At 35.6% G+C, this 18377-nt stretch overlaps 1 protein-coding gene across 1 annotated transcript; it reads left to right on the top strand.

The window, feature by feature from the left end:
- Positions 1-4309: 4309 nt before the first annotated feature.
- On the top strand, positions 4310-18120 carry LOC137400060 (uncharacterized). The gene is made up of 3 exons (XM_068086370.1): positions 4310-4438; positions 12743-12885; positions 17208-18120. Exons 1-3 carry the CDS (start codon positions 4386-4388, stop codon positions 17705-17707), a joined length of 696 nt encoding a protein of 231 aa, XP_067942471.1. The 5' UTR covers positions 4310-4385; the 3' UTR covers positions 17708-18120.
- The last annotated feature ends 257 nt before the right edge of the window (positions 18121-18377 follow it).

Genomic DNA, 18377 nt, shown 5'->3' with positions numbered 1-18377 from the left:
GTTGCCTACTTACTACAATTTTTTGAGCAATGTATTTCATGCAATTTGGCTCAAGTGAAAGATGGTTTGCGTTTTAAAATTTTGGCTGCAGATCACATCAGTTCTATACAAGCTTTGGCAATTATGCCGTTAATAAAATTATTTTGGATTTCTTATGAAGTGTGAAATCCTGACACACATTTTGAATATAGTAGGCTACCCTTTTTTATTATCTCCCCATGTCATGAGCTAGTTGTTTATTATTGTTAGCGGCTCATATTTTATCAAAATTGACTTGTTAGAAAAATGCTAGCCTTGATAAATAGAAATTATTTTCACGTGAAAACAAGTTCGTGAAGCCATAACCCCTATAGGGCAGCATTGTGGCGGTAGTCTATCTCAAAGAATGAAAAGATTTTTCTGCACTCCGTAATGCGGTAGCAGTTTTAGTAAAATCCTGCTATGCTGAAACTTAGTTCTTTTGAATTGTTCGTTTACCTTTAGAACTGAATATACACTTTATTACATGCTGAGATGTACATAAACAATGTTCAGCCTTGTTTCTCAAACTACAAGATTGACGTTATGCAAAATTCTGATTTTTCTTCAACTGGCTTCTGATTTATCCAGAATAAAAACATTAGAGCTGGAGGTATTTGCTGTTTTAGCCCATGAGTTTATTTTTAGCTTGGTTTGTGAATTCACGAATATAAAAATGTTCCATGTCTTCAGACCCTTAGTGTGCCATTTTTCAACCTCGCTCATATGTTATACAAGGCTGACATTTTAGTGAATGGGAACTGCTCGATCAAATGCAAAAGACTCATTGATTTATAATTCAGGTATGTGAAAACCCAATTATAAATCAAAGGAGGTTTATTCTCGTGCTCTTACTGCTTCGCTGTCAATACTTACTGATTTATTCACAAGACTACTGACAGCATAGATAATAGAAAGATCTATCTACTCAGGCTAATGAAATTTAAATCAAAGCTTTACATTTTTATTTCTTGCACACCTCATTGCTTGAGATGTACATCTATATGGAATTCTATTATTTGGAGAATTCAACAAGTTCTTAACTTATTGAACCCACTAGTTATAACCTGAAACATATGCTTTTAATTGTGCTAAACTACTGTTTGTTGAAAAATTATCTTGTACTAGTGCTCTGTCATACCTGCGGTACCGTGCACCGTGAGCAATCGTCATGTGTAATAACTATGTGCATAATTATTCTTAAAGGTGGTCAAGTGGTGCTGATGATAGCGTACTTAGCTGGGCATCCGAATATCTGGGTCACACACTGGACACACGGCTCTTATTATAGTAAAGATCGTTTGTGGTAATTCTTCAATGAACAGAAAGTCACAAACAGCCAGGCAATATAGCTAATCAAACAAACAACACAAGACAGGACTTAATGTTGAAGATATTTAAGCATATGCTGAATACATAATTTCAACATGAAACTCTCTCATGTGTAGCCAGTTCTTTGTCAAAAATTTATTTGAACATGAAACATCAATGTCTCGCGAAACTTCAAACTTACCAGCTTATTTTCACACTCAGAAAATATGTTTGTTTACTGCTTGGCTTTAGGCTAAAGATTGTATGATTATCCACTGTCAGGTGATAGGGATTACAGAATATTTTTAATTAAGCGTTTCTAATCCATCGGTTCACTGAACCTAGTAGTAATGACTGGTATGAACTCAAGTAAAGATTTGTCTTCGTCGAACCTCGTTATCCATTGAGTGTAGTTTAGCGCTTAAACATTAATTTATATGTATATGTACCTCATTCAACCACCTCTTTGCGTTTATCATGGGCTCTTTTTAATAAAGTATCAAAAACCAACGGAGGCACTTGTACCAAAAACTCCTGACTAAAGGTTGCAGCTATATACAGTACAGAAGGGTTATCTGCATAAGAACAAAAACTCATGACTAGAAGCTGTAGTTGTATACAATACCAAAGGGTTATCTGCATAAGAACATAAAAACTCATCACTAGAAGTTTTAGCTATATATAATACAGGTTTATTTACGCTAGTATCCTTATACTGGCTAATTGAAAGGAAATCATCAAATCAGTCTCAAGTCTAAAAGTGTTAAAGGAGTCAAAATTTGGTCTAAAGCCCTCATTATGGGGCTTAAAACAACCATCAATATCCACTTAATCTTAGAACATGATTCACTAACTTTTCAGTTTACACTCACCGTTTGTGTTGTGCAATAGACCGAACAGATGGGTCGTCAAAGTAAAAAATGAGACTAGCAGAACCCATTTATTAATTCCTTACGTAATAAAATGCGAAACACGTCATGCATCGAGTTGCTTCATATGCTAGATAAACATGGAGTTTCTTTGAACCTGTTTGTTCTTTTCTGGCATATGTCAATGGCAGTTGCTCATTTGAAATATAAATTTATTTTACAGCCTGATATTTGTGCGTGAACTAATCGTTAAAAAACTATTAATCCCTCAATCAAGCCATTTTCCATTATTGATTACATAAGAAAATATTGGTGTGCTTTTTCTACATGATTAACTGGTTTTGAAGTATGTTTGTAATATAGCATCTGCTTGTTAACAGTGTGGTTTTTGTAACTGTTCGTAATGACAAAAGGTGTTAATAACATTTGTGCGCACATTATATATGTATATACATGTGTATATATATTATCTTATGTACATGTATATATATATATATATATATAAATCTAAGTGTGTTGGTCTGTCGTATGTCCAGTTATAGTGATAAAATGCATATGCTTGCAGTACTTGCTAGTTAGCAATAAAACTACCACTTCTCGCTGAAATTGAACTCGGAAACACCAGTTTTGCAGACAGGCATGTTGACCACTACACCACACGATCACCTTACCATACTAGGGAATAATTGTGGACATAACACATCTGCCAATCTATCGTGACACAAGATTACCAGTGTACTAGAAGAAAAATATGTGCCCAGACTTCTCCAAAATGCCAAAAATACATGTATATGTATCATAAACCTAATTAAACTTATAGCATACACAAAAATAAACAAACACTTTCATTAAAAAGTTAGAATGTTAAAGTTTTTATATATGTTGGTTAATAAATAAGTTTTCGATGCCAGAAACCTCTTTATTACTCGTACAATGCCGGGCATTCATCAGTGTATATTATACATGTACATTGTATATAAATAATGAGGTTGTTACAAAAGGGTAACTCTAATTATATTTTTGGCTTGATGTTCTTCTCTGTAGTCACTATAGTTATGTTTTGTGCATCGGTCACCTGGAAAATACAAATGTTCGTATTGTGGACATGTCCCGTGTGTGATCCGAATATCCGGGTCACACACGGGACACACGGCTTTTATTATAGTAAAGATAATACAAATGTACTGTGGTGACAGAACTGTGGTGACTCCAATGACGAATATCACTTTGGAAAAAGATAAGTACATTCAATCTATTACACCACGCTAGTTATTTGTAATCCTTTGTAGTTTTCGGAGCGTAGGTGCTGTTATTAGTAGGCCTGACTATTTATTCATTATGCATAGGTATACTTGTCTTCATATATACATGTATATCTAATGATTTTTTTATGGCAGCTGTTTGATTTTTCACATGAGATGGTTTTTGTTAATGTGGCATGGCATGCGGGTTGTGTGTACAAAGAAGCAAAAGTCATACTTTATAAGTTGTACCAGTCAGTAGTTTTAATTGTGCTCGTCCTTAGAGGTGCTATCGCTTAAGGAGCGGGTCAATCTTAGAGGTTCTGTCACTTAAGGAGAGGGTCGATCTTAGAGGTCCTATCACATAAGGAGAGGGTCGATCTTAAAGATGCTATCACTTAAGGAGAGGGTCAATCTATACTACTTCATGAGGAAAATTTATATTTTTGAACCATCAGAGCACATTCATCGTTGCGCCACTCGGTGTTCAAAGAGATCAAATATAGCACATTTTCACATGTGCCAGCTGGATTTAAATACTTGCTCTACCAGCATAACTGATGTAACCTTGCATTCATGAAGTTTTGGCACAATTGATTCACTCTATGTCCTTATTTGAAGTTACCATATATAAAGCTAAGACAATATTGACACATAGTTATGGTGTTATTGAGCATTAATAATAACCTATCCAAGTCATTAACTGCATAATATCATCAGTACAATAGTCTCTAAATCATCGGGTTCCTTCAGCTTTGTCTACCTCCTTTGTCCGAACAGCGTATCTTCTCTATCAGGCTATCGCTTCCACCAAACTAGCATAATTGTGAGCCTAGTATTTGGGTGTTTAATGGAGCGTGGTGGTTTTCACATCACTCAACGTTGGCAGTTCAAGTAGTTGCGCCATTTTCGGTGTGTTGCGGAGTCTGAACTCGACATAGCAGGCATGACTTTGGCAGACTTGGAGAGTTTTGTCACTGGTCCTGTTTTAATTAAAAGGTATGTTTTAGTGTTTCTTGCCTAAATTAGCTGTCATATCTGGGCCCTCTCAGAGTTGTATGTTGCTTCTGTTTGCTTTCTATGTAGGTGGCCCACTTTACTTACATGTCATATTCAGCTCTAAACTATTCATGGTTTTCATAACCGTAGTTTAGTTCCTCATTATGGATAGTGAAACCCAGTGAGTAGAGACAGTCTTCTTTTGTGTGGCGTATTTGGTGTCAGGTTCCCTCACCTCTGAATCTTTTTTTGTTGTAATCAGGTTTTTTAAACTCCACTGTTGTTTATGGTGTACTACCTAATTGCTTTGCTTAAATCGTTAGGTGAATTGGTCTTGTATTTACTCTGGGTTTTTATTGATTTCTTTTTAGCTAACATCTTGTCTCTATCAGTTTATCCTAAACAGGCAGCACTGGAATTCTAAGTTAACCATTGATTGCAGGAAAAGAGTGTGAACCACTTAATCTAAGGCTAGGGTGATTTAGTCGCAAACAATAGGTACCTTAGTTGTTGTCAGTACCAAATGGTCATCTAATTTTTAGATCAATATTTGGAAAGTTCTATGTGTTTACATTTTTTAGTTGATTTTTTTAGATATGATTTGATTTATTAGATTTTCTTATGCATTATGATAGACTTTGTTTTTTTGACTTCGAACTTCATGTGGTATTGAGCTATTCTGACAAGCTGTTGTTAGAACCTAAACGATGCAGCGGCAAACCATGGATCCACTGTAAATAACTTAGGAGTCGAGGCTGTGCATTCTAGTGAGAGTTATGTTTTGTTGATTCCATGAAACCAGTGTTCTTAAGGTGTGTAAAGTATTAACGACATGTAAAATGTTGTTGCAGTCAGCAGCTGTAGGTTTTTGGTACAACAGTGTTAAAGCAATAAGATTTACTACTTTTCGAGTTTATTGTTATTCATTTCAGTGAATCCTCCTCTCTTTTGATGTCTAATTGCTGTTCCACTGCGCACCCTTCAGTAGTTGCTGACAGTGATTAATACGTTATCTCCTGAGCTGATGATTAACTAATCTAGGCGATTAACATAAATATGTGTGAGAAAGTGAGTTAGATCTTTATTACAGTAGCAATTAGTCTGCTATGCTAGTACTACGTGGCTGGTTTGTTGAGACCTTGCTTACTGACAAAATTTTAAATCCCCAGATCATTTTTTGATTGCTAATGTTAAAAACAACATGCAAGGCAGTGTCAATATGGCCAGGTGCCAACTGGTGTCTATTATTCTCTACCAGTACTCTCTCATTCATTCTGGTGTGCCATGAGAGATCGTCAGGTGTAATAAGTAACTCTACATGTAGCAAGGTGGCCAATTGCCACAGGTGGTAAAGTGTCGGCCTACAGAGCTGGAAGTTTAAATCCCATTGAAAACGATATATTGGCCAAACTTTCAAGCGTCGCTTTGCACAGAAGGACTAAAGCAAAATTATCCATAGTACATTTAGGCAAGTGATAGTTCAATTTGTTTGGAAATTGTTTAAGCTTTAATTGTCAAATTCACATTTGGTTTTTTGATATTTTTATTTGAAGTTAGTATCAAGTTTCAAAGAGCATTACTACAAATGTGTACAATATCTACAAATGTATACAATTGGTACAAATGTGTTACAATTTGGCCGATTGTTTTACCATACGGCTTCAATTGCGGACTCGCCGTGCAGATTTCAGTGTAGGGCACTTTGAGCTTGGAGTTCATATAGGTTTTATATGTGAACAGTATTGGACACAACCATTAACTAACTATATGCCTATGTTAGCTCAGTTTGTAGTCATCTCTATTGTATTGCTTTCATAGCTAACTTTGGGATGGTCATGAGACTAAAACATAAAAATACAATATATTTGTAAAGTTGGAGGTCGCTAAAAATAAATTAAAATCAATAAAAAAATTTCATTTTCATTATTTCATCATTCACATTTCATATGAAGACTCTATCAGGAAGTATCGGTATTTTTCTATCATGTGCGATCGTTTTTTATGTTTGAAGTGATCTGACTGCCAGAATTTTTAAATATTAAAATCAACAAAACTCGATTGCAGTTAAAACCCTCAGATTCAAGCGAAAGTGTGACTATGACATTTATAGTTGCAACGAGACTATCAGAATAGAGCCGTGCAACACTGAACTTGATTGCAATAGCTGATATCAATAACCAGAAAGACAGGCACTCGCTAAACTAAAGACATTATTTCAGAATGTCTTCTACTTTGGAGCATTTTCCACTATTAAGTTTTTTCGATTTGAATCTTGAAACATCCTGGCAGTCTGATCACCTCAAACATCAAAAGCAATCGCAATTGTTAAGAAAATACCGATACTTTTTAATAAAGTCTATTAAACCGTAACTGCCACATACAACTTTTATCGATTTTTTTTATGGTAAACTAGACACGCTGATTCCGATTTAGTACTCAAAATAAAAGTTGGTCCACTAACTTTCAAGGTTATGAAGGTATTTCGAAAGCGTTTCAATATCCGCCTCAAAAAACAACACGATCGGCGCAACAAGCTCTGCCCATAAATATGTGACATAGCCTAGCTTTTTAGGAATGGAAGTTAGGGATGTTTAGACCGATTTAGAATGATAGAGATGGGTGTTTTAAAACTCATTATCATCTAAAGTCAGCCTTCAAAGTGATCTCAGTCTTTTATGAAAGGTAGATAAACTGTTTAAGATTGCTCGTAGCTTATTACGGATGTTTAATAGGCTGAACACCACGAGAAATGAGCCCAAATTCTAGTTAATCACAAGCTGGCGTTGTTATTGCAATTTTTTGAGCTCATTTTTAAATATGCAATGTTAAATAGCTTATCTACCTTTCAGAAAGACTGAGATTATTTTAAATGCTGAATTTAGATAATATTGGGTTTTAAGACACCCATCCCTATCATTCTAAATCGGACTAAACATTCCCAATTTCCGTTTCCGTTCTTAAAAAGCTAGCGTATGTCACATATTTATGGGCGGAGCTTGTTGTGACGATCGTGTTGTTTTTGAGACTGATTTTAAAACGATGTAAAAAAGTCTTCATTACTTTGAAAGTTAGTGGACGAATCTTTATTTTGAGTGCAAAATCGGAATCGGAGTTTCTGATTTACTTAGCAAAATCGATAGAAGTTTCGATAAGCATTGATAAAATTGATACGTGGCAGTTATGGTTGAAAATTGTGAGTAGGTTCATCTTTAGTTTATTTAAAACAAATCGCAGAAGTCTCTAAAATTTAAGCTTTTCAAAAAGTGCTGGGTTTTGATCTTGGCCATCAGCAATCATTATTTCTGATTAGCCCGGCCAAAAACTAACTTTTTGTTGTGATCTCTGACAAGCTATTCTTAGGATAGAGGCATGGCTAGTCATAGCTTTTTATGAACATCTAATTAGTATACCGAGGAAGGTTAAACCAAGTTACTTTTCGATTCACACGCATGTTTAGTCCATCAGTCATTTGAGTGCAATACGTCTAAACTGAATCTTCCCTGGTCGATATTCACAAGATTTATGTTTGTGGGAATAGCTGCTTGAGATCCCAATACTTGGCCTGGGCAACTATTGCAACTTCATAAAAACACCAGTTAAAAGGAAGCAAACTTTCCACATTACAAACTAGTTGGGGAATTTTTTTACCTTAAACTATCGAAATGCTTATTAAATTGTTGCAGACATTTTCAAATGTCTAGCGATTTCTAGCCACATATCTTAGTTGATAACCAGTCAGACAGCTATTTGTCTAATAGTTACTAGGCACACTCACCATGACACTTACATGTATATTCTATGTGTGAATAGCTGACATGATGTTTTGCCCATGTGTGGAACTTATTAATGGTTTCTCTGTTAGGTATATTGTACATTGTTTGCAGATATTCAGGATAATGTTCATACCAGGACTACAGCACTATATTCAAGACATTTTGTGCTATTTAGTTTTGAAGTTTCAATAATTTGCCAAATGATCGTGGTTACTGTTTGTAACCTCTACAAGCTAGAAAAGCTGTTCATTGACTAAAAACTCTCTTCCTTTGCTGGTTCATTTCAGTGGCTTGTAGAGATAAGCAAAAATACTTGGTTTTATTTTATTTTTAGGCTCTGTGGCACCTGGTTTTAGTTAAGCAAGCCGTGCTCATCCATGTAAAGTTCACTCTAAAACTGTCAAGCGCGATATCGTATTGTGATTGATTAGTTTTTGTGATTGTCACGTCGTAGTTGTGTTTCTTAGTAGCGATATTGGGACAAGGGCATATATTGCTCCTTCCCTTTTCCGCTTTGACTGCTACTTAGTCTACTTGGAACTAGCTGGTACATGATTGTATCACAATGCTACCGATTGCATCCCCATAGCCTATACCTGTTTGCCTGGCCTCTTACATCATAAGTGTGCATAATTAATTACTAATCAGTCAACGATAGCATACGATTAACTTATATTAAGCTGCTAGGATTGGATCTGAGAAAATTACTGTTGGATTCCCTGTTGGGACAGTATATGAAAATATTCATCATGGAATGAAATAGTATTATATCTATAAACTTTGAGTTACTCTCTACATGCCGTTTTCGTGATGGTATGTTATATACTTTGTTGATATCACACGAGTGAACTCATTAAAACATTGTTATAAAGTAAACTGTTGTTGTAAGACAAGAGTTTAGTTATTGTAACCTGGGAGTCTCAACATATTTCTAAATATCTTGGACTGAAGCCTTTAATGGTACATCTCCATGCATGTGCTAATTCACTGTCAACAGGTCGGCTTGATTGTTGTGTTACTTTCTGAACCACAAACAAGGCAAATACTCGAATTCTCCTGAAATTGCGAGGGGTGTGCAAAAGAAATTTAAACTCTTCATATGTCCTTCAATTTTATACCCTTCTGCCAAACACCTCAGAAAGCATCCTAGTAGAAGCACTCAGCTGTTGTAACATTTGCTCGGGGCAGTTTTTGATTATAATATAGAAGACAGTTTCATAACTTGGTATTTAATTCCATACAAGCACAACATCTGGCAGATCACTGAAGTTTTCTCATAGTTCTTGAACAATCGTTTATTTCTTGGATCGATTCTCCATTAAGTTTATCTAGTCTATCACTAGCATTTATTTACCACTTGTACAACTCAGCCACTCATAGGAGACTAGTAGTTGAACTGTTTGCTTAGTTATGCTAATAATAGTTCTGCAGTGCATGCCATTGATAGTAATACCTTGTTTTTGGGTGACCATTTTGTTGATGCGGTGTGATGTGTAATCAAGTCGTCAAGGTTGGCACCATGTGTTTACGTACTGTGTATATTCATTGAAAACCAAGGTAACGTTGGATCTTAATAGTTCAGCTGTATCTACTGTGGTTAGCAAGTATTCTTGTCTGCAACTCATTTTCCTCGCAATAAAAGTTTGGGTGACTGTTCATCTAAAAGTATGCATGGCGTACTGCACATTTTTAGTTGAAGTTTGCTGTTTTTTATTTAACTTATCTTCTGTACTGTTTAGCGGTTATATGTGATGTTAAATGAAGGCTTTAAATTTTTCGAAAGTATTAATAAGTTCTGGAGAAATTGTAAATGCAGAAGAAAAAATGAATGCACAACAATTTGTGTTAGATTAATTGTAAACAGATTTGTAACTTCAACTGTAATATAAGTATGGAGGTAAAGTAGTACTCATTCTATTAATATTCTGACTTGGAGAAGAGCTTGCGATCTTTTTTATCAGAGATAGCCATTATGCTGGTACCTTAGAGGCCTCACAAGTTAAGCATGCATGCTGATGCTTTTTTTAGAGAGTGTACATTCTTCAGATTTTCAACTACATACATTGTGTGAGCAATCCTTCTTAGATCAAGTATGATGTCTTCTTAGCTTACTGCAGGCAGAGGCTGCGCATGTTTTTATGAGCATTGGCTTTGTGATCTTGGCTGGACATGGCTTTGTGATCTTGGCTGGACATGTCTCGAATCCAGGGGCAAGGGAAAATTGATGACTGGAAACATTTCAGCTGCAGAGCATTTTCAAGCTGGATGTTATTCCTGTCACCATCAGTGGCCTATTTGGAAATCGAACCCCAAATTGTTGTTTGCTGGTCAGGTGTTCTAGGCCATTGTTGCCCTCTACAATATATATTAACATCTTGAATTACTTGCTTGAGAAGATTTGTGTCCATTTTGGAGTCTTTAAAGTATTACCCTATATTATTTGTGATAAATCTTCGATAAAAAAATTGTTTATCACTGAAAGCCTGACGGTATAGCTAATTGAACAATCCACATGATTCAGAACCTGAGGTTGATGATATTGAATCATGTGCTAAGTACATCATTTCCTGCATTAGCATGAAACTCTGTCCTGTGTAGACAATTCCTTGTTAGAAGTTTATATTGTTTCAGAATTTCTTTAATGCTTCCGAACAGCAATCATTCTCAATTGCACACTTTTATAAGTTAACAATTTAATATCTGCATATATGGCTATTATTATGGATAGATTATCTCAAAACAGGACATGCTAGGCATACAAATACCATTCTTGGTTATGCAATGTTTATGGTTATAATTGGGAAACTTTACTAACCAGTATACCGGTTACATTACCTTGCATCTGCCCTTTTTGTGGGGAGAGATTGCGCAGTATGGAAGTAATGCCACGCAATGTTGGCCACATTATGGTAAACAGGACATGGTAGGACTTCATAGACATACGTCGCATGGTGACTCACCAGCAGAGCTTTTTCTGTTTCTGCCACGGATCAGTTAACATGGCCGTACTAGTATGACAAATTACTAACATTGACTGCAAGTTTTTATTCCAGTATGAAGTTTACATTTTTATATCGATCTTCTATCATGCCATCTTAATTTGTTAATGCACAATTGACAATGTTGGTTAATATTGCCTTCTACAGTCAAACCTTGGCGTACGAGTATCTCAGCATCTACATTTTTCGACATGCAAAATAATTACCAACATGCAATACCTAAAGTTTCTCAAAACATTACAGTCTTGTAAGTAAGAGTAAACGACCAATATAAAATATAGCAATGCAAAATAATTACCAACATGCAATACCTAAAGTTTCTCAAAACATTACAGCCTTGTAAGTAAGAGTAAACGACCAATATAAAATATAGCAATATAAAATATAGCAATATAAAATATAGCAATATAAAATATAGCAATATAAAATATAGCATAAAATAATAAAATGATTTCAAAATTAAGGTGATTTGAGCTATATCTAGCGTAAGTGTCCATCCCTCAATCTACAACCAAGCTTAGGCATTGCAGTTTTTTCACTCTTCTGTTCAAATGTCTTTAAAGTAAAGCAACAATCAAAACCTCATTTGACTGATTATTGCTTTAATAATTTTGTTTTTATACATAATTTAGGTATTTATTTTTAGTTTGTTACATGGCTTTATACAATGTATTTCTTTTAGTGTTATATATGTAATTACTTTGTGTACATGTATTTAGCTTGTTTTTGGGTTGTGGAATGAATCAATCAAAATGCATTTGTTCCAACAATTGACAGTTTAACATTGTACAAAGTGAATGTCAGCAGCTTGGAGCAACTTTTTATGTCGAGTTTTAATCGTATGTATGTGTTACATTCAGGCTCTGAATCGGGCAGTTCTAATTTAGCTGTTGTTACAAAGCAAACATCATTTTATTGCAAGAAATCAGGTTACTTGCTAAAATAACTGGTAAAATTTCAAAGATGTGCACTAGAGGTTTTAGAACTTATCAATATCATTTCTCTTCAGTTTCTTTTTTCTATAAAAGAGTTATTTGTTAACACTATATTTTCCCAACTGCATCATCTTCATATTTCATGTAATGAAGCCGGTGAACAGATTTAAGAGTTTTACCTTGGCACTTGTACAGAGTGTTTAGTTTTCATTGATGTTAGTACAAGTCTGCAGTTGTAAATGTGATGAATATTTTTACATAATTTTTTGAGATAATTTGTTTTGTTCAAGAACAGAAAAAAATGTCCTCATATCCAGAAAAAGTTGAATTTTTAGGTTTAGGTTTGCGAAGTGCTATTGGAATGTTTTTCTATGTTGACCTTTTCTTTTTGTACAGTTCCTTAATGACTCACTCTATTTTGCTTCCCAGATATTATGAGAGGCCTTCATATTGTAGTAACTTTACCTGCAGGGCTAATTGCAGGGCTAACGGTTGCTAGTTTTTGACAAAGATTCCAGCTTTAATTCATATTTTTGTTACACTAACAATTTAACGGTATTGAAACTGAGCTCTTTAAATTTCCATATTTTATGACAGAGATAACGGTCTGGCGCAGATGCATCCTCCTCTTGCTCAGAAACGGAAACCTCAACACTCCTTATCTTATGATGACCCATACAATGTTGAGCTGTTCAGGATGACAGTCTCTAAGATTCTGAGTCAGCCTGTCCGTCGAGTTGGTAAGGGACTGTTATTTGCCCTTCCATGGTTGTTTAAAAGTAATAAACATAGTTTATTCTGTCAGGCACCGCAGTTCGTTAGACTTCCCTTTTTGACAGTGTATTGCCTGTCTAATCTCCACTAATGGCCTGTCAACTCATCATCCAGGTAGTTGGCCACTTGTTTCCGACGTTGGCCACAACTATTCCGTCATACGTTTGCCAGTCTTGGTCATGTACTATCATTTGGAGTTGGCACCAATCGATATGGAAACCTGCTCAGGTTGTCTGATATAAGGACTAAAGCTGTCATTGTTATACTTAGCTTTTTCCACACCCCATACTAATTGAACTCGCTAGCAAGAAGAGCTATGTTGGAAAAAACCAATAATATAAAAATAACAATCACCATCAACTATAATTCTTGTTTATAGCTGTTTTTTTAGTTTGGGATGTCATTCCTCTATTAGCCAATCATATTTATTCGATAGAAAATATATGTTGGTAGCTATAGTCAAGTTTCATGCTTTGAAGTTGAGTTTGAAAGCATCTGAGGCTTCCTCAACAAAGTCTACGCCATAGAGCCAAAAATTGGATGATACCAAGATTCGGCATCAAACATCGCTAGTTATTTCTGCTTTTCATATGGATTGGCTAATCATATTCATAGCATCTTGATTTTTAATGCAATGAAAGCTCAGAAGTTTGTTTTAATATCTCAGCACGGAATTCACCATAGACCATTCATATTCACTTATCAGATGTGTTCACCATAGACCATTCATATTCACTCATCAGATGTGTTCACCATAGACCATTCATATTCACTTATCAGATGTGTTCACCATAGACCATTCATATTCACTCATCAGATGTGTTCACCATAGACCATTCATATTCACTTATCAGATGTGTTCACCATAGACCATTCATATTCACTCATCAGACATGTTCACCATAGACCATTCATATTCACTCATCAGATGTGTTCACCATAGACCATTCATATTCACTCATCAGATGTGTTCACCATAGACCATTCATATTCACTCATCAGACATGTTCACCATAGACCATTCATATTCACTCATCAGATGTGTTCACCATAGACCATTCATATTCACTCATCAGATGTGTTCACCATAGACCATTCATATTCACTTATCAGATGTGTTCACCATAGACCATTCATATTCACGAATCAGACGTGTTCACCATAGACCATTCATATTCACGAATCAGATGTGTTCACCATAGACCATTCATATTCACTCATCAGATGTGTTCACCATAGACCATTCATATTCACTCATCAGATGTGTTCACCATAGACCATTCATATTCACTCATCAGATGTGTTCACCATAGACCATTCATATTCACTTATCAGATGTGTTCACCATAGACCATTCATATTCACTTATCAGATGTGTTCACCATAGACCATTCATATTCACTCATCAGATGTGTTCACCATAGACCATTCATATTCACTCATCAGATGTGTTCACCATAGACCATTCATATTCACTTATCAGACGTGTTCACCATAGACCATTCATATTCACTCATCAGACGTGTTCACCATAGACCATTCATATTCACTCATCAGATGTGTTCACCATAGACCATTCATATTCACTTATCAGATGTGTTCACCATAGACCATTCATATTCACTCATCAGACGTGTTCACCATAGACCATTCATATTCACTCATCAGATGTGTTCACCATAGACCATTCATATTCATTTATCAGACGTGTTCACCATAGACCATTCATATTCACTCATCAGACGTGTTCACCATAGACCATTCATATTCACTTATCAGATGTGTTCACCATAGACCATTCATATTCACTCATCAGATGTGTTCACCATAGACCATTCATATTCACTCATCAGATGTGTTCACCATAGACCATTCATATTCACTTATCAGACGTGTTCACCATAGACCATTCATATTCACTTATCAGACGTGTTCACCATAGACCATTCATATTCACTTATCAGACGTGTTCACCATAGACCATTCATATTCACTCATCAGATGTGTTCACCATAGACCATTCATATTCACTCATCAGATGTGTTCACCATAGACCATTCATATTCACTCATCAGATGTGTTCACCATAGACCATTCATATTCACTTATCAGATGTGTTCACCATAGACCATTCATATTCACTCATCAGACGTGTTCACCGTAGACCATTCATATTCACTCATCAGATGTGTTCACCATAGACCATTCATATTCACTTATCAGATGTGTTCACCATAGACCATTCATATTCACTCATCAGATGTGTTCACCATAGACTATTCATATTCACTTATCAGATGTGTTCACCATAGACCATTCATATTCACTCATCAGATGTGTTCACCATAGACCATTCATATTCACTCATCAGATGTGTTCACCATAGACCATTCATATTCACTTATCAGATGTGTTCACCATAGACCATTCATATTCACTCATCAGATGTGTTCACCATAGACCATTCATATTCACTCATCAGACGTGTTCACCATAGACCATTCGTATTCACTCATCAGACGTGTTCACCATAGACCATTCATATTCACTCATCAGACGTGTTCACCATAGACCATTCATATTCACTCATCAGATGTGTTCACCATAGACCATTCATATTCACTCATCAGATGTGTTCACCATAGACCATTCATATTCACTCATCAGACGTGTTCACCATAGACCATTCATATTCACTCATCAGATGTGTTCACCATAGACCATTCATATTCACTCATCAGATGTGTTCACCATAGACCATTCATATTCACTCATCAGATGTGTTCACCATAGACCATTCATATTCACTCATCAGATGTGTTCACCATAGACCATTCATATTCACTCATCAGACGTGTTCACCATAGACCATTCATATTCACTCATCAGATGTGTTCACCATAGACCATTCATATTCACTCATCAGACGTGTTCACCATAGACCATTCATATTCACTCATCAGATGTGTTCACCATAGACCATTCATATTCACTCATCAGACGTGTTCACCATAGACCATTCATATTCACGAATCAGACGTGAGGAAAATGCATACCCCACTCAATCATCTATCATCTGACAATTGAAGATATTTTTACATTATTGCTTCTTTCCTGTTCTTACCCTTTACCAATGAAAATACCTTCATGAGAGAGAGACAACTCAATGTCACACCAAACTGTTTTATGCGGAACATACAATGGTTTATTAAAAGAAATGTTTTACCCTGGAATCTAGGACTGGTTAAATAGTGAGTTGTAACACAGGCACTTCCATGTTAACAAAGTATATGGTATGTTCCGTTGCCCCCGTATTTACCAGTGAGTGATATTCTCCTTTCAAACTGGCTGCAGCATTGTCTTTTTCAATGGTGACTAGCTTAGGTTAAATGTATATGTAAATATGTTAAAATTATTATAATTTGTTTCAGGACCTAATCTTTGGGTAAACTGCTATCTGTTGTATTGTCATTTAGATTATTAAAATAGAATATTAACAGCGTTATTATCGTAGGACTCATTCCATCATCCCACTTCTATAACTTGCTGTAGTACATTCACATATGGCATGCTTGACTTGAATTAATTTGCTAATTGTGATACAAACAAAGACATTATCAATGTATCTAAAAGATCTATGTGATTGCGTCAAATTTTAGTTGATTTTAACAGAAAGTATTGATTTTGTTCTATCATTTGATATATTGTTTGTTGTGTTAGGTGATCTCATTGTCAAGATACGTAAAGATTAAAATCAACAAAAATTGATCGCGGAAAAAATGCTCAGAAAAAAATATGTTTCCAGATTTGCCTAAAATGATGTATATAGTGAGACAGCCTGTCTCTATCTCTCGTATTCACATCAGCTATTGCGATAAAAATCGAGTCCTACGCGGCTCTATTGGCATATATTTCATTTTGTATTTGCTCATGATTGGCTGTGTCAAGGCTGCTTTTGTAATCCTATTGCACCATTTTTGCTAAGATCCCATACGAGTAGTTTGCGTCACTCTTGTAATGCAAACCAGTGTCTCATGATGAGCTGTTGTCTAACTTTGTAACTCTATTGTGGAGCTTCATAACTCTATTGTAGTGTACATATCTTTTAGGTCTTCATATCTCTATTTATGTGTTTCATAGCGTTATTTTGGATTTTTATATCTTTATTGCAGTGTTCAGCAACTCTAATGTAGAGCTTCCTAACTTCATCATGAAGCATTGTAGAACATTCATAACTCCATTGTTGTGTTTTATAATTTTATTGTAGTGTTTCTTAACTCTATTATAGAACCATCTCTTAAGCGATTTCTTCTGCTGAAAAACCTTTGGAAAGATCTGCAGTGCAACATGTCGAGTGAGTTGCCCTGCAAAAGAATCAGCCTCGACATTGAACAGCCTTCTGATGTCGAGATGCTTGGCGAGTCATCTGCTTTACAAAATCTCCATTTAACGTGTGATCCTGCGGTTTCCTCTCAGAGCTTGTTACACGGTGTGGAAAGTGTTCCAGGACACGCTTCGGTCGAGCCTTCCTTACAACCATCACATTTTGTTCCTTCTTGTGCCAAAGAGTCTACTATCAGTTCGTCGATTCCAGTATCCGATGCTCCTGTGATGAAGAGCGCTCTAACTGTGATTGAGGAGCCTACAGAGTTGGTCGACATGCTTCCCTCCTATGACAGCATGGACTTTCAGTCGCTTGTACAGTGCTCTATGGACCAGATGAATGGTTCCAAGTCGGGCTCGGTTGATGAGCTTGACAATATCATGCAGGTGCTTGTGAGCATGTAGTTTTTTATGTCAACCTATGACACTAAACTTAAGGTGCTTTTTAGGTATACACACATAGCATAGTCAGCTTGTATATCAGGACATATGAGAGTAGAGGCACTCAATAGCTATTTACTTGGGTCATTATAAAATGCCTCATTTACAGTAGGTTTTTTATCTGAAAACTGCTGACTTGCGCAGATTCGCATAAGCATGGTACTTGCTAGTTTTGCAGCCATGTGGCTTCTACAGTTTAAAGATTGTATTTAATTTAACAATATCAATAAATTATTTAATTTTCTTTTACATTTTAAATTAATGAATATTTGATGTACCTCTACAGCAGTTTCATACATTCTGTTCTTGTAAATACTGTATAGCTCTCTATTTTTCTCAGGTGATAAACTGATCAATAAATTTATATTCATACCATATTATTATTATATCAGTGAATTGATTGAAATGTGATGCAAATGTGAATAGAATGGTTAATTGCATGTGATCAGAAGCTTTCTAGCGGAACGGCAGCGACTGCCAAATGTCTATTGCTCAATTTACTTGGCAATCATTGTGCAAGCTTTTCAACCGATGGCAACAAAATGCTTAAATATTTGTCCCAAATTCCTAAGGATATAGATTGCAGCAAACTTTTTAGCTTGCCCATTATAGAATTATTCGAAGCAACAAGCTT

Source organism: Watersipora subatra, chromosome 7 (assembly GCF_963576615.1).
Source record: "Watersipora subatra chromosome 7, tzWatSuba1.1, whole genome shotgun sequence".
NCBI lineage: Eukaryota > Metazoa > Bryozoa > Gymnolaemata > Cheilostomatida > Watersiporidae > Watersipora > Watersipora subatra.
The sequence above is the reverse complement of the archived record's forward strand: the minus strand, read 5'-3'. Positions and strand labels throughout refer to the sequence as shown.